Genomic DNA, 22,704 nt, shown 5'->3' with positions numbered 1-22,704 from the left:
TTTGTTGTCTTTGCCTAGCACTACCTCGTGCACATGCGGGGGGAGGGGGCTGTTATTTCATGTGTGGTGGGGTGGCGATAGGAATGAATAAAGGCAGACAGTATGAATTATGTACATGTGTATATATGTATATGTCTGTGTGTGTATGTATATGTATACGTTGAGATTTATAGGTATGTATATTTGCATGTGTGGACATGTATGTATATACATGTGTATGTGGGTGGGTTGGGCCATTCTTTCGTCCATCTCCTTGCACTACCTTGCTAACATGGGAGACAGTGACAAAGTGAAATATTAATGATAATAATAATAATAATAATAATAATAATAATATTTAATCACAATTCATTTGCATTTCTTTATACAGTGGGAAGAAAGTTGAACCATGGTAGTTTAAAGAAATATACTGTTTGGGTTAAATAACAAAGTACTATGAAGTTTTCTGTTTTATGAAATTAAAAAAAGTCAAATTACATGTTTCATACAACATTTTGTAATTTGAAGAGTGTACATCTGGGGCAAATAAGGGCTATGTCAAGATTTCCAAACAAAACTTAAAAACAATAACAAATGTTCATAGCAAAAAGCATTCTCATCAAAAGTTTGCAGAATATACACATTTCTATGCTTAATAATATGAAAATTCAAATCAAGCTTTATGGTAAAATGAGCCTAAAAAAGTCTTAAATGAAACCAATGGAAGTTAGGACCAAAATGCATTTCTAAAATCTTGTCCATTAGATAGAATAAAGATATTTATGCCTAAAATCTAAAGGAGGAAAGATAAGAATTTAGAGATTAGAGTCAAATATGTCAACAGCTACACCATAGGATGCCATCTTCCCTAGGGTAATGATGTGGCCCTTCATCTCTCGAATGTTCTTGGCCTCATCCTCCAATTTCTCGTCAAGGTAATGAGCGATCTTAGAGAAAATAAAAAAATATATATGTAAGTAACACAAAAGTACAGTACATGTTGTCTTTAAGTATATCAGCAGGAGTAAATCTAATACTTATCATCTAAGAACATCAATCTAAAATGATGAAAAGTTCTGTAGTTGGGAATAAATAGAAATTCATGTTCCTTGTAAGAGAATAAAATTTTACCACTAGCTTTGACCTTTGCATCTATCAGAAACATTCTGAGGGGAATTTGCATATATCATGTCCAAAAAAGTGCCTCTGGCACTGTTCCTCATCAGAGGCTGATTAGAACAACAGGTCTTGTGGTGGGTTCCCTCTCTGGGTAAAAGAAGACCTTACTGGAAGGGAAAAAAAGAACACAAATAAAAGAAGTATCCTTGAAGTGGGCTGGGAATAAGTCTGGTATGTCTTAGGCCCACTGTAGTTGTTGGTGTATGTAGATGACCTGCATGATACACTGGAATCATATCTAAACATTTGCAGACAATGTAAGGCTATGAGAGATGTAGAGAATGATGATTGCATCAGCCTAAAGGCAAACATAGACAAACTCCAAAGGTAGTCAGATAAATGGATGTTAAAATCTACATTTGCAAGGTGATGAGGTGTGACAAAGCAAAAGAGAGCCTCAGTATGATTATTTCCTATCAGGAAATAACTCACAAGAGCTTGAATGTCAGGAGATCTATGGTTTGACATTGTGCTTCAATCACTGCTAGAGTTGCACACACTTGAGCTGTGAGAGGCAAACTGCCTGTTGGCAAATATAAGAACTGCTCACTTTCAAACATATGGACAAGGACATGGTCATAAAATCATTCACCACTCTCTCTGGACAAAACCTGGATTAAGCACCACAAGTCTGGTCATCTCACCTACAAAAAACAGATCTGATTGACATAAAGAAGAGCAACTACGATGGTAACTGAATGAAGAGTAGTAAACACAATGAGAGGCTGAGGGTTACAGAGCTGACCAATATGGAGGAGAAGAGAAAGAAAGGAGACTTAATAACAGCCTTCAAGTTTCTAAATCAGCCGGATGATAGTGACAGGCAACAGTTCCTCAAGAGATGCAGTACCAGAGTAACCGGAGGCAATAATAAAAAGCTGGGTAAAAAGCTACTTAGAAAGGATCCAAAGAAGTTCTGGTTTATTGTTGGGAGGTGGATGGCTGGAATGAACAAATAAATGAGACAGCAAGTGCTTATTAAAGATTAAAAGGCTTCTTAATGAAATAAATTGTTTATGAGATGGGGTGCCACTAGCATAGAACTTTCTCCAAATACAGTATAAATAAGTAATTACAAATGGGTAAAGAGGAAACTGAACTGACACCAGCTTCTATCTCACAGCATCAGAGAACTATTCATTCACTGTAAAATTTGAACTGCTGCTTGTGCTATCATACACTGAATTCAGAACAGAACCACAATGGGGATTCCAGAACGTGCCACTGAATCAAGGGTGCTATTGTGATAAGTTCTTGATAAACAAGAGTTTACCTTATAAAAGTTAATATTTTTTCAGTGCATATAAATGGAACATGAAAAAATGTCTATACAAATGGAATAACGTATAAAACATAGAAAATCAAAGAATAATTAAAAGCTTTTGTTGCTAGAACATGTAAATACAGCATGTCTACTCATGATCATGAATTCTTTTATCTACTGAATATCCAATGTCTAGTATATAAGATATTAAGATAACAATAAAAAGGTAATTCCAATAGCTTTTATTCATTTCCAAATTTAGAAAACTCATCACTTATTTTCATCCTCATACCGACTGCTTTAATTGCACAAACTGTCACTCTCAATATATACTTACTCATCCTCTGTACCATTGCATGGTCTGTGTTCTGCCAACAATCCCGTGATAAGTACAATGTATTATATATAGTAAGATAAAAAAAAAAAAGGTGCTGTAATATCCTGTATATGATGGTGCCTGAGTTATCTTAAACCTGACCTGACCTGTATATTTGATGCAGGGTAACATTTGGAACACATATTTTAGAAAAAAATATGTTTCATATGTTGCAAATCTTTGGTACCCTAGTATCATCAAGCTATCAAAGTCAGCTCATTTTATTTGCTAAAAATATAAATCTAGTAAAGACAGTTTTATTCAATTCTCTATTATGCTTCCTAGAAATAACTGACCTCCAAGATGCCTCCTTATATTTACCTCAGCATCCACACTGTTTAGAACAGATACTGCATTGATATGAATACTATTCATCTGTGTAAAGAGATCCAAGGAGCTTTTCAGAAGGCCCTTAAAAGTTTTGATATAACTCTGACCAACATCAGCTGGAGGGAAACAATCGTCTCCGACACTCAAGTAACCCTGCAAACAGATTATTTTATGAATATCATAATTCTAAATATATTATAATCTTTGACAACAGAACTGTGACAACAGAAAAGCTATGCATTAAAATCTACAAAACTGATTCAATTAGAAACATTTAATCTGCAATGAATACAAGGTCAATATGAACACTACTGCCTCCCCATTTGCCCCTTTCACTGATATTCCCATTTGTTTTCTTGTTTTTCTCACATTATCAACTTCCTTTTAAACCATCATATTCTCTACAAAGTTTACTGAAAATCATTCATTTCTACTCTCATTTGCCCTCTTTTTCAACCCCTGCACCTTCCTTTTGACTTCCTTGTATATCTTTCAATCATTTGCACTCCTAACCTGTTAAGTACTACCCATACATTTCTTTTCTATTTCACTAGCAACTTTATTTTGTCATCCCAACACCTAATACCCTCTCTCACCTGTCCACCTCCCACCTTACACACACCACATACTTCCTTTGCACATGCCAACACTGCTTCTGTGCATATTTCCCATTCCACATTCACAACCTGTGCTTTGTTTACTCACTTCTTTTGCCATTCTACATCCAATCTCTCCTGTTATTTCTTCACACATCTCTTTTAGGCTCATTTACTTTCACTACCCGCTTCTCACTCCTCTTGTTTCCTCTTTCCCAAAAATCCCTGAAAATCTTCACCTGTGCCTCCACCAGGTAACAGTTAGACATCCAACTAGCTATATGACCATCTTTCATTCTCACCTATGGCCATTCTTCACCCTATCTCTCCAGGTATTTCTTCTTTACATTTGTCTCTTTTCAAACTCACTTACCTCCCATCAGCCATCTAACCATTTATTTACACTCATCTTTTGCCATTCCACATTCATTCACTCCTGATATTTCTTCACACATGTTTCTTTTCCAAGCTCATTTACTTTCATCATCCTCTTCTCTCATATTTCCTCTTTTCTCAAAACTCCAACAAATCTTCAGCCTTGCCTTAGACATCCCTCCAGCTGTCACTCCTAACAAATTCACATCCAAAAGTCCCTCTCTGCACACCTATCAGTTAGTATGTAGTTAAATAATGCCCTCTTACCATCTTTGCTACACAACCATGTATGTTCCCCTTTCTAAGCCAGGTATTCCTAATGACCAGTCCTTTTTCAGCACACCACTCCACAAAATGTTATTCCTATTCACTGAATATCTCATTTTCCCCAATTATACCTTCAACTGCAACATTACTCACTGTAGAGTAGTGAATAGCTGTAATAAATGAAAAAATTTATTGTGTATCTACTCTGTACACACATTGGCTCATGACTACCTGAGGTGTTGCCTACGGCTTTCCCCATGCCCAACATATCATAGAGTATTATACCCTCTTATCTTTCCTCGAGACTAAGCAAACTGGATATTATAATAATCCTAACAAAACAGAGCATTAAAATAAGGAACAACATTGTCCAGTCATCTTAACAAAATACAGTATTAAAGCACAAAAAAAATTCAACCATCTCAGACATCTGTGTTCCCTGCTCCGATGAGGTTAAGGAATGTCCTCTTCTTCTTTTTTTTTTTTTTTTGAGAAGACACTGAATTGACACCTTCCTGCCCAGATCCCTGAGGTGTGGGCAGGTTGCAGGTGGCCATGTGGAAAGCCTCCTGTTTCTGTACGAGAGCCAACCACAGCCGTCCAGCCTGACAGAATAGTAGTAGTGTGGGCACACTTAAACCACCACACTCTTCCTGTCCAAAATCTTGGAAGTCTGGCCCTGGATTCTGGCTCACTGTACAGCTGTCAGAGGCATACAGATAGTCACATCATCATTAACCTACAATGTCACTTCATCTTGATGCACTGCCATTTAGAGTTCCCTCTGTCACAGAGCGCTCCTCCAACACTGGTCCACCCTGTAGTGCTGATGGGCCATGAGCACTCTTGTCTCACAAGTGCCTTCCCATGGCCAGTTAAATTGGAGACTTATCCACTGTGCAAGGACATGTTATGGTATAGTAGCAGCCCCTGTGGCACTTTGTCACTGTACATGCTGCCCCTTACCTTCTGTTATCATGGGGGATCCTCTTTGCCACCTTAACAGCACAGTCTCTTCCTGGCCATTAGACTGGGGAAAATGGACATAAGACAATGGCACCATCACTGCCCATGTCTTGAAGAAGGTTACCATCTCTTCATTGTCAAGGGTGGTGCCTCCATCCATGAATATCTCTACTGGCAGTCCCCCACCCCCCACCTCCTCTCAACACATGAAGTAACTCCTCAGTTTGGGTATCAACTGCTCTATGGTACCACTGGAGAAATGGGTTACCACCAGCTAACCCTGTCAGCATGAGCCATATACATCCTGCCATCCAGCTGAGGCAGGTCAATTAAGTCCTCTGAAAGGGGTAGTCAGATGAAAGTGTGAGGATAATTGGCTTATGATACTCTAGGTTGCATGCATCTCACAAGTGAGGTAAAGCAACAAATGATAATGCAGGTTATTGTCCATGCCAATACAGCAGACCATTTCCCTAGCCCTCTGCAGTAAGGAGTGCAGGACAAGATGTCCTGCATGTACACTGGCAGCAACTTGATTCTGCAGTGACTCCTAAATGATCACTTACACTGTCTTGCTTGTCTTTGTAGGTGACCAGCCCTGAACCACCACCAAGTGTCAGCTGCAGTTTTTCTTCCCAGGCAAGTACTTGACCTGAGAGCAGTACTGGAACATTTTGTCTTTCATCCTGAAGAGGTATAGGATCTTTATGTCTTTCAAGGCCCTGCCCCTGAACAACCCAACGAAAGAGTGATAGTTATCAACAAAAGGCTGAGGCACCCCAGGAGGAAGAGTCTCGCCTTCTGCAGGTGCCACACTACCACAAGTGCCTCCCACTCCACTGCTGAATAGTGGATGAGAGGTGCTGCTTCCCACGCAGAGAAAGCCACCACCTACCCCTGCAGCAGAGAGATGTGTCTGCCAAAGTTGATGGCAAAGTCTATCCCCTCCTTGCTCCAGTTGGTCACTGCCTTCATGGGCCTGGTTTTGTTATAATACACTTACAAATGGTGTCTTTTGTCTGTTCAAACTTCTGCCATGGCTGACCATTCCAGTACACCCTCTGACCAGCTGGCTTCTTCAGAAACTCTTTGAAGGATACTGGGCTGTGACAATATAGGGTAATTTTCAATAGCTCCCAGTCTGTCTTCACTGGGTTTGTACAGCACTCAACCGAGTTGGAATCTCATGAACTCTACTTCCCTTCAGCAGTACTGGAACTTCTCAGGCTTATGTGTGACTAGCATCCTGGCATAAGTATCTAGAAATTCGTAAGTAAGCAAGAAGGCTTGTTCTACACTATAATTCACACACTTGAACGTGTGTGGAATACCTAGGATTGCCTCATAAAACGGTCTGGTGAATGCAACTGGGGCTGCACAATGCCCCACATAGGTGTGCAGGTACTAGTGCTACTCCACGGGAAGATGAACTTGGTAAGCCAAATGCTGTCCACATCCAGCTCCACCAGGTGGAATCCTAGAGAGCATCCACCACCATCTGGTAGGAGCAGATCAGGATGCTAGACATGATGTCAAAGCATACATGGTGCCTTGTGTCTCCCACAGGCAGCAAGCATTCAACCACTGATAGTCAACAGTTCTATGTTGATGGCTATTTTTCTTTGTCTCAACCATCATCCATACATACCACTCTGTCACCTCTCCTATAAGAACAGGCACCATTGCCCCTCCCCTCACATGTCCATCCAACTGCTGCTTGACTTCCTGCTCCCAGTGCCTAAAGACCAATGCTGGAGTGTGGTAGGCAAAGGGGCATGCATCTGGGGTCAGGTGCGTCCGGTACATGATGGTGACCTTGTCATGATGAATGGGGAGGATGAAAAGTGCTGTAGTAACTACTCCTGCAGATGCCGAACATTCTCTCCTTGTGGTGGGAGTTGTATAAAAGGCAGCACTTTGTCTGAAGGAATCTCCACCTCTATCTCTGCTGTGGTGGTGAGGTGGAAAGGGAAGGTCTTAAGCACCAGGATCAACCCCTTGCAGGCAGCCAGCAAAAGGCCAATTTGTCTGCTGTCCTCACAAAGAACACTTACCTTGTACACCTCTCATCCTAGTCAAAACAGCACTCGGTTGACCCAGGCTATCCACTCAAAGGTTGGCTATATCCTTCAGTCTGTCCTTGCTCAGCCTATCCACACTCGGCCCCAAAAAGGTGAGTAATGCTGGCCCAGCCACACAAACCTGTGCCCCTGTGCCATGACAATGTGCCCCTCTTAGCTCCCTGAGAAGGAGACATCCAAAAGTGGCTGAGGACATGTCGAGCCTCACCAACAGACAGCACTGCACTGGATATCCCCATCATCTTTTAGCCAGTGTCATGATGCTTCTTCCTTCTGCAGCACCTCTTGAAAAGCCCCTTCTTCAGATAAGTGTGGCAGGTTCATTCACCAGGAACAAGGCCCTGTCAGCAGCAGGCCTGAGTAAACACAGTGGTGAGGATGGCAGCAGCAGTGTCTGCTAGGGGTTTGTACAGCCTCATATATCAGGATCCCATGCTGAACTGGCTTGGGCTCTACCCAATGCCATACCAGCCATGCTTTCAACACAAAAAGTGTCTGTTCTGCAGCCTCAAACAAGAGACACCTAGCCCGAAGCCTTTCAACATACTTGTGTAGTCATCATAGTCCAGAAAACCTCCCTTCTCATGGAGTTCCATATTCTAACCATGGTTTTCCTCATGACCATGACAAGTTGCTATCACAGTGTAGGCACTGAAACCCACAGTCCAAGGCCTCCCATGCACATCTCTAGAAGTACACAGTCATGGACTCATCTGACACTGATGAATTTGTTCCACTACGCTGCTTTGACTGAGGAACAGAGCGCCATGCTTCTGATGGTGTCTTGAGCCTTAAACCCTTAGATCTTGCCACCATCTGGCAGGGAACTTGGCATCAAGGGCACATTGAATGGCAAATACACAGTGTAGGCAGATTTGCTGGACAGATACCTCTTCAAACTAGCTGGAGAGAGATAACCCAGCCTCCATGGGTCTCTTCTACATGTGGAAGGCTGTTGATGGGAACTCCATGTTACACTTCCCATGGCAAACCGAGGCAGGCTCTGTGACACTTCCCTTGGGTGCTGAGTGACCCTTGCCAGTCAAAAGCACCTCTAAACTTGGTATATAAATGATAGTGCAGACTGCTGGGCCAGAGTGGTGCCTCGATGATGCCACAGCAACATCATGGGCATCTCTGCTGGAGATCTTTCCAGACACCTTCCATTCACAACCAAGGCACCCACCATGGTGAAACTTGCAGTGTAATGTCACACAAGGTCTAAAAGATAAACTGTACCATGTAAGGTAATGAATAGCTGAAGGAGTTTATCATGTATATTCTCTACGCACACATGGGTTTGTGTCTGCCCAAGGAAAAGCTGCTGCATACTGCCTCTGGCTTCCCTGAACCCAATGGCTCCTACAGCATAATATTCTCATACTCAATTTTGCATTTAAATCACCTATCAATAATAAACACTAGTCTCTGCAACCAGATCTACAATGCTGAGAGCATCATGTGCTTGTACCCACAATAAACCTTTGCTGTATATCGCCTTTGAAAACAAATGGGTGTTGGGTAATTTTTTCACAGACACTGTAAGTGAGCTTGGAATAGAGACTCCTGTGAGGATATACTGAGAGAGATTGAGTGAACAATGGCAAAAGTTGATAGAAAAAAAAGCTAGGGGAGTGGGTTAGGAATGGGAAGTATTTAAGGAAGCAGAGCTGGCATGTGCATATGGTGAGAGATGGGCCAGTCAGAAAGTGTAGTGAGATGACAAAGTTGTTTGTGAAAGAAAAGAGAGGTTTATGTGGGATACTTATAGGAAAGGAGTGCAAATGATTATGGGATGTATTAGAGAAAAAGATAGGAGGTAAATAGGATGATGCCAACATTGAAAAAAAAGAGGGAAAATGAGACTTGGAGTGTGCAAGTATCAGTAGACTTTAAGATGAATTAGATGATTTGGAAGGAAGTTAACAGTGAAAAAATGGGAACAAATAAGAAAATAAGAGAAAGGCATAAATGGGTAACAGATAGTGATAAGTAAGGTGGAGATGGAGTGAATGGAAGAAGGATTGTTAAATGTGCTGGATGATAAGGTGGTCGATGAAGGGTGTGTGGGTCAGGGTGGTATGCCAAGTGAGTGTCATGGAAAGTGGTTTGGTTAAGAGAGGAAAGGTGGTAAAAGCTTTACAGATGATGAAATCTGGCAGGGGAGCTGGAGTGGATGATAATGTCGTTCAGACAAGGGATCAGGCATTTCAGGCTTGGAAAAATTCTCCTTTCTCTGGCTCCCATTCAGCTTTTATCACTGCCTGTAATCTCTGCAAGCATGTTATCTGAGGCGAAGCGTTCCTTTATTCAAAGTAAGTGTGATAACCTCTCCTCGTCATCCACTGATAGGTCTTACTGGTCTTTGGCTAAGGCCATCTCTAACAGCTTCTGTTACTCAACCTTTCCTTCACTTTTCCATTCCAAGAGCACTATAGCTGTCTCTCCCATTGTCAAAGCAACATCTTTGGTTCCCATTTCTCCTCTAACTCCACCGTGGATGACTCTAACATTTCTTCAACCCCTGATGCTCCTTTTGCTAATCCTATGCCTCTTCCCGTAATCTCTTTTTTGGAACTGTCTGAAAAGTGCTTCTTTCTCTGGACACAAGCAAAGCGTATGATCCTGATAGCATCCATCCCCATGTACTGAAAGAGTGAGCCTCTGAACTTGTATCTATGCTTGCTCATTTGTTCCATTTCTGTCTAAAAATCAAAACTTTTCCTTCTTCTTGAAAACATGCTTTGATACATCCCATCCCTATGAAAGGTGATCATTCTGACCCCTCTAACTATCGTTCTACTGCTTTGACATCTACCATTTCAAAGTCTTTGAATACCTCAACTCCCATATCCTTAAACACCTAGAAAATCACAGTCTTCTCTCTGATCATCAGTATGGCTTTCGTAAGGATAGATCCACTGGAGATGTTCTTTCCTCTTCTCTCTGATTACCAGTATAGCTTCCATAAGATGATATCCTCTGGTGATATTCTTTCCTATCTTAAAAATGTCTGGTCATCATCTCTGAAAGATTTTGGTAAGTCATATGTAGTTGCCCTTGACGTATCTAAGCTTTTGACATGGTGTGACATCAGGGTCACATCTCTAAGCTCCCCTCTTTTGGCTTCCCTCCCTCATTTTGCTCCTTCATATCAGGCTTCCTCTCCAGCCAATTTATCTCTGTAGATCATCCTCCACCTTTTCACCATCAAAGCAATAATCAATCTTTTTTATAGGTCAACGACAGAATCGATTTTATGTTTTTCAATTACTACCTGGTATGGCAAGTTAAACAGTAAAAATCTAAATAAACTTGAGAAAATTGTTAAGAAAGCCAGGAAATTGGGTACAAACACTAAAACATTAGATATGCTGTATCAGGAATATGCAATGAAGCAGGTGAAGATTATGCAAGATGCCACCCATTCTCTACACCAATATACTATGTATTTTCAAGGTCAGGAAGTAGACTGTCTCTGCCTATACAGCACACTGATAGATTCAGGAAATCATTTGTACCAAAAACCATTCTAGTGTTTAACCATCTAAAAGCACTGTAACTCCTCTGTGATATAGCTCCTTAGTGCAATAGATGATTCTTTATGTGATATTTCATGAGGTACTGTTATGTATATTTCATCATTTCTATTTTATAATTCTTATACATTTTAACCATGAATTGAGCTTCTACCAATAAAGAATTTAATTTTGTATCATGTATACAATTTGATAATAAAGACATCTTGTTTTATCTTGCACTTTTTCTCCTTTTTTTTTAACAATTTCCTTGCCTCCACAAATAATCCAATGCACTCAACACCATTTATCCACATTTTTCAATTCTGCCCCCTCTTCTTTCACTCAATCTGCATTTACTCTTGACACAGCTTCTTCAATACACAGACCTGGAGAGGATAATTCAGTGGATATGCAAAATCTGTTTAGATTTAATGCCTCCAAGACCCAATTTCTACCCATCTCTATATCCAAAATTCCACACAACTCTCGCCTCTCCTTTGACAGTTCTGTAATTCCATCTCGATTCAATGAACATACTTGGTATTACTGTAACGTACATTCTTTCTTGGAAACCAACATTATAGGAATAGCTAAGTCTGCCTCTAAAAAACTGGGAGTCCTGTTTAGATGCTGAACTTCTCTTTTGAACAGTTGCTCCATTTATACAAAGGATTGATTTGTTCTTGTTTGGAGTACTGCTCTCACATTTGGAGTTGTTCTAGCTCTGTATCCTTACTTGACAGAGATGAGTCAGTAGCAGTCTAACTTAAAATCAAAAGTACCATAACATTGTAATATATAGAAACTTGTCATATTTCTGGAAAATAAGAAGCAAGACAATATGAGTATAACAAAATTTCAATGTATGGTAATAAAAAAGGCTGTTTAGGAAGGGCTGATGCAAAGGCAAAGCCTCTGTGACCAGGGCTATACACTATCAGTTAGATGGTACCTGTTTTTCTAATTGTTTTCAGTTAAAAACTTTTAAATCACAAGTATACTTTACCTTATCTGTGCCTGAAAGAATAAAGTCTCATAAATATATAGTAGTTTTGCTGAAATGCAATGTTTTTCAATGTAATGTAGGATGCATTACATGAAAAAACAAGACTTAACCTAACCTTCCAATGTTCAAGAAATGTTACTCATCTCTATAATAGTTTTCAGTTAAAATAGTGTTATATTACGATGATGTTCATGGAAATGTAATATTTTTGCTGAAATGACATACGTATTATAGTGGAAAGTGGGATCCAATCATGATGAAAACAATCAAATCGCTCTTTTTGTTGTTCAAAAGATGTTACCATAATCACTTTTCAAATGATTTCTAGTTTAAAAAACCTGTTGTAGTAGAATAAAATCCTATCCTAATGGACTTGAACAAATACTTGAATGGAAACATATAATATTTCTGCTGAAACTAACTGTGTTTCGGTGTAAAGTGCCATAACAACAAAGGGTAAACAATTTGCCTTCAGTGCTCAGTGTTTCAGGCTCAGAAAACATCAGTTTATAGGTTGTAGAGTGCTTTTTATCAATGATTTCCTGATATTTTTTTTTTTTTTTTTTTTTTTGCTTTGACGCTGTCTCCCACGTTTGCGAGGTAGCGCAAGGAAACAGACGAAAGAAATGGCCCAACCCACCCCCATACACATGTATATACATACGTCCACACACGCAAATATACATACCTACACAGCTTTCAATGGTTTACCCAGACGCTTCACATGCCTTGATTCAATCCACTGACAGCACGTCAACCCCGGTATACCACATCGCTCCAATTCACTCTATTCCTTGCCCTCCTTTCACCCTCCTGCATGTTCAGGCCCCGATCACACAAAATCTTTTTCACTCCATCTTTCCATCTCCAATTTGGTCTCCCTCTTCTCCTCGTTCCCTCCACCTCTGACACATATATCCTCTTGGTCAATCTTTCCTCACTCATTCTCTCCATGTGACCAAACCATTTCAAAACACCCTCTTCTGCTCTCTCAACTTCCGCTTCCATGTTTCCATCCGCTGCCAGATCCACTCCCAGATATCTAAAACACTTCACTTCCTCCAGTTTTTCTCCATTCAAACTCACCTCCCAATTGACTTGACCCTCAACCCTACTGTACCTAATAACCTTGCTCTTATTCACATTTACTCTTAACTTTCTTCTTTCACACACTTTACCAAACTCAGTCACCAGCTTCTGCAGTTTCTCACATGAATCAGCCACCAGCGCTGTATCATCAGCGAACAACAACTGACTCACTTCCCAAGCTCTCTCATCCCCAACAGACTTCATCCTTGCCCCTCTTTCCAAAACTCTTGCATTCACCTCCCTAACAACCCTATCCATAAACAAATTAAACAACCATGGAGACATCACACACCCCTGCCGCAAACCTACATTCACTGAGAACCAATCACTTTCCTCTCTTCCTACACGTACACATGCCTTACATCCTCGATAAAAACTTTTCACTGCTTCTAACAACTTGCCTCCCACACCATATATTCTTAATACCTTCCACAGAGCATCTCTATCAACTCTATCATATGCCTTCTCCAGATCCATAAATGCTACATACAAATCCATTTGCTTTTCTAAGTATTTCTCACATACATTCTTCAAAGCAAACACCTGATCCACACATCCTCTACCACTTCTGAAACCACACTGCTCTTCCCCAATCTGATGCTCTGTACATGCTTTCACCCTCTCAATCAATATCCTCCCATACAATTTGCCAGGAATACTCAACAAACTTATAACTCTGTAATTTGAGCACTCACTCTTATCCCCTTTGCCTTTGTACATTGGCACTATGCACGCATTCCGCCAATCCTCAGGCACCTCACCATGAATCATACATACATTAAATAACCTTACCAACCAGTCAACAATACAGTCACCCCCTTTTTTAATAAATTCCACTGCAATACCATCCAAACCTGCTGCCTTGCCGGCTTTCATCTTCCGCAAAGCTTTTACTACCTCTTCTCTGTTTACCAAATCATTTTCCCTAACCCTCGCACTTTGCACACCACCTCGACCAAAACACCCTATATCTGCCACTCTATCATCAAACACATTCAACAAACCTTCAAAATACTCACTCCATCTCCTTCTCACATCACCACTACTTGTTATCACCTCCCCATTTGCGCCCTTCACTGAAGTTCCCATTTGCTCCCTTGTCTTACGCACTTTATTTACCTCCTTCCAGAACATCTTTTTATTCTCCCTAAAATTTAATGATACTCTCTCACCCCAACTCTCATTTGCCCTTTTTTTCACCTCTTGCACCTTTCTCTTGACCTCCTTTCTCTTTCTTTTATATGTCTCCCACTCAATTTAATTTTTTCCCTGCAAAAATCGTCCAAATGCCTCTCTCTTCTCTTTCACTAATAATCTTACTTCTTCATCCCACCACTCACTACCCTTTCTAATCAACCCACCTCCCACTCTTCTCATGCCACAAGCATCTTTTGCGCAATCCATCACTGATTCCCTAAATACATCCCATTCCTCCCCCACTCCCCTTACTTCCATTGTTCTCACCTTTTTCCATTCTGTACTCAGTCTCTCCTGGTACTTCCTCACAGAAGTCTCCTTCCCAAGCTCACTTACTCTCACCACCCTCTTCACCCCAACATTCACTCTTCTTTTCTGGAAACCCATACAAATCTTCACCTTAGCCTCCACAAGATAATGATCAGACATCCCTCCAGTTGCACCTCTCAGCACATTAACATCCAAAAGTCTCTCTTTCGCGCGCCTGTCAATTAACACGTAATCCAATAATGCTCTCTGGCCATCTCTCCTACTTACATAAGTATACTTATGTATATCTCGCTTTTTAAACCAGGTATTCCCAATCATCAGTCCTTTTTCAGCACATAAATCTACAAGCTCTTCACCATTTCCATTTACAACACTGAACACCCCATGTATACCAATTATTCCCTCAACTGCCACATTACTCACCTTTGCATTCAAATCACCCAACACTATAACCCGGTCTCGTGCATCAAAACCACTAACACACTCATTCAGCTGCTCCCAAAACACTTGCCTCTCATGATCTTTCTTCTCATGCCCAGGTGCATATGCACCAATGATCACCCATCTCTCTCCATCAACTTTCAGTTTTACCCATATTAATCGAGAATTTACTTTCTTACATTCTATCACATACTTCCACAACTCCTGTTTCAGGAGTACTGCTACTCCTTCCCTTGCTCTTGTCCTCTCACTAACCCCTGACTTTACTCCCAAGACATTCCCAAACCACTCTTCCCCTTTACCCTTGAGCTTCGTTTCACTCAAAGCCAAAACATCCAGGTTCCTTTCCTCAAACATACTACCTATCTCTCCTTTTTTCACATCTTGGTTACATCCACACACATTTAGGCACCCCAATCTGAGCCTTCGAGGAGGATGAGCACTCCCCGCGTGACTCCTTCTTCTGTTTCCCATTTTAGAAAGTTAAAAAAATACAAGGAGGGGAGGATTTCTGGCCCCCCGCTCCCGTCCCCTCTGGTCGCTCCTGATATAACTGGCTTCAGTATGCTCAAAACCACAAGAACAAGTCTTCAAACAAGCTGATGCTTGACACAGGAGAATCAGTTGTCCTGTGTCTTTAGGCCAATATGCATATTTTTATACCATTGACGTTTCCCTGTGCACCGTCAGACAGATAACTTTCTTAAGATACCAGCAAATTCAAAATCTTGATCACTGACATGGATATTTCACCATGACTGTGTTGCTAAAAGCTGGATACTGCATTGTCTCTCCCTACAAGGTTTGGTTCCAATAATTATAATACTTTTTATCTTACATAGGAAAAAATTCCCTTTGATTATCAAGTTTTATATGCCATAAAATATGGTTCCTTATTAACCTAATTTGTTGTTCCATTACCCTCAAAAACTTGGGTTGACCTATACATGAGGCATATCATAATTTAATGATTTCTTTGCCAAAAATTAAGGGTCAACATATACTTAAGGCAGACTAATAAACAAGTATATACAGTATGTAAACAATTACGTAAATCATGCTGAAGTTCTTTAAAAGTAACATCTTCGATGCCCTTAGCCAGCTTCTTGCACAACTCCATCTTCCTTTCAAGGCTTAAAATGTTCCTCTTGTGCTTTGTGCAAGACAGACAACTTCGAGGTGCTGTCGGGCAATTGCTGGCAACACTTGAAAGAGGCCAATGTCCATGACAGCAATCCAGGGTGCACAGAATATACAAATATGCAAGACCAACACACAAAAAAGTGCCAAGAAGCATATTGGAGACAGTAAACAATTACCAGCCCCACAAAACACTGGATGGAGACTACACTAATCAATACGATGATGTGTGAGTATCTTTTCAATTTCTCAAGTATTTTGGATAATAGAAGGTTGCCAACCAAAACTGAAAAAATATGTCTTGAATATTTCATTGACTAAAATTGTGTATAACAGATGATATATAGGAGAAATAACTTACTTAGCTTATCTCAAAGTCCCAAAGAATTGTCAGTGAAAAAGTTAGGCACATATTTTTCTATTATTTTGTATTATTTTGTGCATGTATTGTACATTATTTCAGTTGGTTAAATAATTGTAATACATTGAGTATTATTCAGTGCATTATTGCCATTATTCATCGAATATTCAGTAACATTTTGAGTATCATTTAGTGCATTATTTCCATTATTCAATTAATGTTTTGAGGCCTATAATTCCAGACTCCTTATTTACATGATAAGGATGTCAAGATATAGCACTATATGATACAGCACAAACTTTCTTGGTACCTCTCGTTCTATATCCCAACTGATCTGCATTCTAAAAGTTATTGATTTTTTTCGACTTTTCCTATTCTCAAGTACTATACCGTCATTCTCATTATCCTCTTGATTACTAGTATGGCTTTCAAAGAATTGTAACATCCTTTCATATGACTTTCTGAATAATTAAACACCATTTTGCTAAAACTCTGGTTTAAGAAATTCCCAAGACAGGATTTTCACTCTACAGATACTAGCAATTTAATAATATCATGCTGCAAGTCCTACAACATCTAAGTTCCATTTCTAATACTTTCTACAAAATACAGTTGATATGTGGCTCGCTCTGATTTCATATCTGATATTCTTTTCATTATAGTAATGAAAAAATAAAGTTTTACTCTTAACCCTGTAAACCCATACAAATAACGGTAAAATAAAAAAAAAGAGAGAAAGAGAGGAAGACTAACCGTTCCTGAAAGACTAAAGCCAGTAGGAAAAATTTTATCTATAGTTCCCCCACGCTGCAGCATCTTCTTAAGGAGGTCAAGACCTTTCTCCCAGTTCTTGTCACTTGCTTTTGATAGTAACTTGGCCATGCCAGGGCGCTGCATATACTGGCTACCAAACTGTTGACTCTGGAACATCCAACAGAAAATCTGTCTGTGCTAGGCATGCTTCCACCCATATTACAAGTCCATGAAAATGCCATATATGCTGATCACAATTAAATCCAAAAACATGAAGCATTAGTACATATTGCTAAAAGTAAAAGTCCCAGTCTGAAAAAAGACAATTAATTCAATTGTCTATGATACTCCAATCTTACATTAAACTGGTCTATGTTAAAGACAAGATACTCTGTGATTAACCAAAGAAGTTTTAGAAGAATCAAAATCAAAGACTATGGAGAAGACATAGTAATCTAGTGCAACAACTGTTCTCACAAGGGTGTTTCAATGGAGAATTGAGAATACACAATTTATAAGGATACTGTATACACATACACATAAACACACACACATGATTAAGCTATTGGAAGAGGTGATCATTTCATGCTAAAGTTTGTATATAAAGTAAAAGAGACCATCACAGGAGCAGAAATCAGACAGAAAATAAAGAAGACATATAATTACTGAAATTACACAAACCTGAGCATTTTCTATGGTAATGTATATTGGGATATGAAATTCAGCAACCAGAAATCAAGGCCTTGTGTTGAAGGTCTGTGGAATTCGCAAGGAAGGAGTAGAAATATGGGTACTTCAAGTATCACATACAGAGGAAACAGTAAGGAAGGGGTGGCTTAATAAAAAATGTCATAAAGCTCTGAGGAGTGCAGTGACAATGATATAGATGGCACTCTAGCCACCTAAAATTGGCAAATTATAAGAGAATACAGAAGAGGACAGCAGGAAAAGAAAAGAAGGACAAAGAAACTGAAAAGAATATTGTGGACAAAGCAGGTGAAATCAAAACTAAGAAGCGGCAGTGGCGATCAGTTGTTGTGGAGACTGTTGCATTGGCCACCCTCTTGAGGGAGTCCCAGTAGGAACAGGCATCAGAGATATAGACAGAATTAATAGAATAACAACATTTTTCAACATGTGAAAAAGACTGGTCTCACGAATGAGTGTGCATGTGTAAGGTTCTGGTTAAGATTATTAAAAAGCATGTGGATGGTACTTAGGAAGAGGTCATGTGTAACTTCCCTCTAAGAGTTTTATGAGATAGTTAGCTCAGTCCTAGGCAAAGGGGAAGGCTGGGTGAACTGTCTGTATCCGGAGTACCAGAAGCCATTTGACAATATAGAACACAGGAGGCCAATCAAGAAGCTGAATCACCAAGCAGGAATAAGGAAGATATTAACTCAGTGGGAGAGAACAAAGGACACATATTAGAACCTTTTCTAAATGAATTGAAGTGACAATTGTGCAACAGGGGACCATTTGGGATTACTATTCTTGACTTATCTTAATGATTTGCCTAAATGTATGGCATCCTACCGGACTGTTTGCAAAAGAAGCAAAGGTCCTGAGAAAAGTGATAAGTAAGTAGAGTTGCATCAGCTTAATAGGGAACCAAGACAGACTAAAATTGGCCTGAAATGTGGAAACCACACAAATGTAAAGCAATGAGGATGGGACAATAAGTTTCAAGAGTCAAATATCAGAATTGCTTTTAAGTATAAGGAAATATTTAGCAAGCTAATTACTTTCTCCATAAGCCCAAAACCAGAATATGCTCCTCAGGTTTGGTCACCACATCTAAAGAAGCACAATCAGTTCATAGAGAAGGTCCAAAGGATGGCAAAGAAATTGCTACCAGAAATAACAAAGCTAAAAAACAAGGAAAAAGCTGGAGGCTTTAAATTTGCCCACACTGGAAGAAAGAAGACTGATCACAACCTTTAAATTTTCAAAAGAGATCAAGGAAGTCAGCAGATCCTTAAGTGATGTGATGATAGAGCAACCAAAGAGGCATAATATGAAAGTAGTAAGAAACTTATAAATAAGCATGCAAAGACATACTTTTATATCTAAGATTGGTGGATGAATGGAACAGATTGAGTAAGGATATGGCTAATGCCGACACTGTAAAACTTCCTCACCATACACCACAAATAGTTAACAACACTAACACACACAGACATAAATATACATTTCTTTCATAAGAGTTTGTTGTTTTCCACATAAGTGAGGTAGCACAAGGAACAGATGAAGAAAAGGCTTTATTTGCTTGCACCCATTCTCTAGCTGTCATGTGTAATGCACCAAAACCACAGCTCCCTATCCACATCCAGGCCCCATACACCTTTCCATCATTAGCCCCAGAGGTTTCATATGCCCTGGTTCAGCCCACTGATAGCATGTAGACCCCAGCATATCACAATGTTCCAATTCACTCTTTTTCATGCAATCCTTTCATCCTCCTGCATGTTTAGCCCTTAATCTTTAAAAAAAAAAAAATTTCACTCCATCCCTCTATCTCCTCTTTGGTCTCCTGCTTCTCCTTATTCCCTCCACCTCTGAAACATGTAACCTCTTTGTCAATCTTCCTCACTCTTTCTCTCCATATGTCCAAACAATTTCAACACACCCTCTTCTGCTCTCTTAACAACACTCTTCCTACTACCACACATCTCTCTTACACTTTCTCAATCAAACCACCTCACACCACATAATGACATCAAACATTTCATTTCTAACACATCCACTCTCTTCCATATAACTCTATCTAAAGCCCATGCCTCTGAACCATATAATACTGTTGAGACTACTATTCCTTCAAACATACCCATTTTTGCTGTACGGGATAACCTTCCCTCTTTCCACCCATTCTTCATTGCTCCCATAACCTTCACCCCCTTCCCCACTCTATGACTCCCTTCCACTTCCATGATTTAATTTGCTGCCAAGTCCACTCCCAGATATCTTAAACACTTCATCCTCCAATTTTTCTCTATTCAAACTTATATCCCAACTAACTTATCCCTCAACCCTGCTGAACCTCATAACTTTGCTCTTATTCATATTCATTCAAAACTCTCATTTCACACACTTTTCCAAACTCAGTCACCAATTCCTGTAGTTTCTCACTCAAATCAGCCACCACAGCTGTATTGTCAGCAAATGACATCTGACTCACTTCCCAGACCCTCTCATCCCCAACAGACTGCATACTCAACCCTCACTCAAAAACTCTTGCATCTAACACCCTAACCACCACATCCATAAACAAATTAAACAACCATGGTGACATCCCACACCCCTGTGACAGACCGACCTTCAATGAGACCAATCACTCTCCTCTCTTCCTACTCGTACACATGCCTTACATCCCTGATAAAAACTTCTCACTGCTTCTAGCAGCTTACTTCCTACACCACATATCTTAAGACCTTCTACTAAGCATCCCTATTAACCTTATCGTATGCCTTCTCCAGATCCATAAATGCCACATACAATCCATGTTTTTCTAAATATTTCTTACATTCTTCAAAGTACACACCTGATCCAAGCATCCTCTACCACTTCTGAAACCACACTGCCCCTCCCCAGTCTGATGCTCTGTACATGCATTCACCCTCTCATTCACCCTCCCATACAACTTTCCAGGTATACTCAACAAACTTATGCCTCTGTAGTTTCGACACTTCCCTCTTATCCCCTTTGCCTTTGTACAATGGCACCATACATGCATTCCACTATTCCTCAGGCACTTCACCATGATCCATACATACACTGAATGTACTTACCAAACAATCAACAACACAGTCACCCCCTTTCTTAATAAATTTAACTGTAATACCATCCACTCCCACTGCCTTGCCTTATTTCATTTTCCAAAAGGTTTTCACCACCTCTTCCCTCTTTACCAAACCACCCTCCTTAACTCTCTCACTTCACACACCATTCCAACCAAAGCATCCTACATCTGCAACTGTATCATCAAACACATTCAACAATCCTTCAAAATACTCATTCAATCACTATCTGTTATCACTTCTCCTTTTGTCCCCTTCACCGAAGTTCCCATTTCTTCTCTTGTCTTTCGCAGATTATTTATCTCCTTCCAAAACATCTTTTTTTTCTCCCTAAAGTTTAATGATACTCTCTCACCCCAACTCTAATATGCCTTCTTTTCCAACACTTGTGCCTTCCTCTTGACCTCCTGTCACTTTCTCTTACGCATCTCCCAATTATTTGCATTCCTTCCTTGTAAGCACCATCCAAACGCTTCTCTTTTCTCTTTCACAAGCAACTTTATTTCTTTATCCCACCAATCACTACCCTTTCTAATCTACCCACCTCCCCTTTCTCATGCCACTTGCATCTCTTGCACATGCAGTCACTGCTTCCCTAAATACCTTCTATTCCCCCGTCCTCTCACTTCATTTGCTCTCAACTTTTGCCATTCTACACTTGATCTCTCCTGGTATTTCTTCACAAAAGTTTCCTCTCCAAGCTCGCTCACTCACTCTCACCACTCTCTTCTCCCCAACATTCTCTCCTATTTCTTGAAAACTACAAATCTTCACCCTCACGTCAACAAGAGACATCCCACCAGCTGCCCCTTTCAGCACTTTAACACTCGAAAGTCTCTGGTTTACATGCCAATCAATCAATGCATAATCTAATACAGCCTGTTGACCATCTCTCCTACACTCATATGTATCCTTGTGTATATCTCTTTAAAAACCAGGTATTCCCAATCACCATTCTTTTTGCAGCACACAAATCCACAAGCTCTTCACCATTTCCATTCACAACACTGAATACCCCATGTGCACCAATCATACCCTTGATTGCCACATTAATCATCTTTGCATTTAAATCACCTATCATTAATACTAGGTCTCGTGCACCAAAACTGCTATTACACTCACTCAGTTGGTCCCAAAACACTTGCCCCTCATGATTGTTCTTCTCATGACCAGGTGCATTAGCACCAATAATAACCCATCTCTTAACATCCACTTTCAGTTTTACCCACATCAATCTGATATTTATCACACGCTCCCACAACTCCTGCTTCAGGAGTAGTGCTACTCCTTCCTTAGCTCTTGTTCTCTTACCAACCCCTGACTTTACTCCTATGACATTTCCAAACTATTTTCCCCTTTACCACAGAGCTTCATTTCACTCAGTGCCAGAACATTCAGGTTTTAACCTCAAACATACTACCTACCTCTCTTTTCTTCTCATCTTCTTCACATCCACTCACATTCAGACATCCCAATCTGAGCCTTCGACGAGGAGGATAAGCACACTCTCCCTGACTCCTTTTGTTTCCTTTTCAAAAATACAAGAAAGGAGAAGGGGGAGGGTTTCCAGCCCCCCCCCCCAACTTGTGTTCCCTTTAGTGACCAACTATGACATACAGGGAATAGAGTTACAATTCTTTCTCCCCTATCTCATGTACAAATGAGCACAGTATGTAGTGTGAGGTGGTTCAAGCAAGTTAAGTAAGTTAAGTAAGA

The 22,704-nt window shown here is 40.1% G+C and overlaps 1 protein-coding gene across 2 annotated transcripts in view; it reads right to left on the bottom strand.

Annotated features, from left to right (window-relative positions):
* Positions 1-436: 436 nt before the first annotated feature.
* The window catches only part of LOC139754652 (ferritin light chain-like), a 58,524-nt gene continuing 36,256 nt past the window's right edge, over positions 437-22,704 (bottom strand). For both annotated transcript variants that reach the window (XM_071672179.1, XM_071672180.1), the window contains 3 exons: positions 17,192-17,359; positions 3,120-3,281; positions 437-926 (listed from right to left, as the gene is read on the bottom strand). In XM_071672179.1, the coding sequence (XP_071528280.1) occupies positions 795-926; positions 3,120-3,281; positions 17,192-17,359 (462 nt within the window). In that variant the 3' untranslated portion in view covers positions 437-794. The remainder of the gene's footprint in view (positions 927-3,119; positions 3,282-17,191; positions 17,360-22,704) is intronic.

The sequence above is a fragment of the Panulirus ornatus genome, chromosome 17 (assembly GCF_036320965.1).
Source record: "Panulirus ornatus isolate Po-2019 chromosome 17, ASM3632096v1, whole genome shotgun sequence".
NCBI classification, from domain to species: Eukaryota; Metazoa; Arthropoda; class Malacostraca; order Decapoda; family Palinuridae; genus Panulirus; species Panulirus ornatus.
This window is presented reverse-complemented; position numbering and strand designations above follow the sequence as displayed.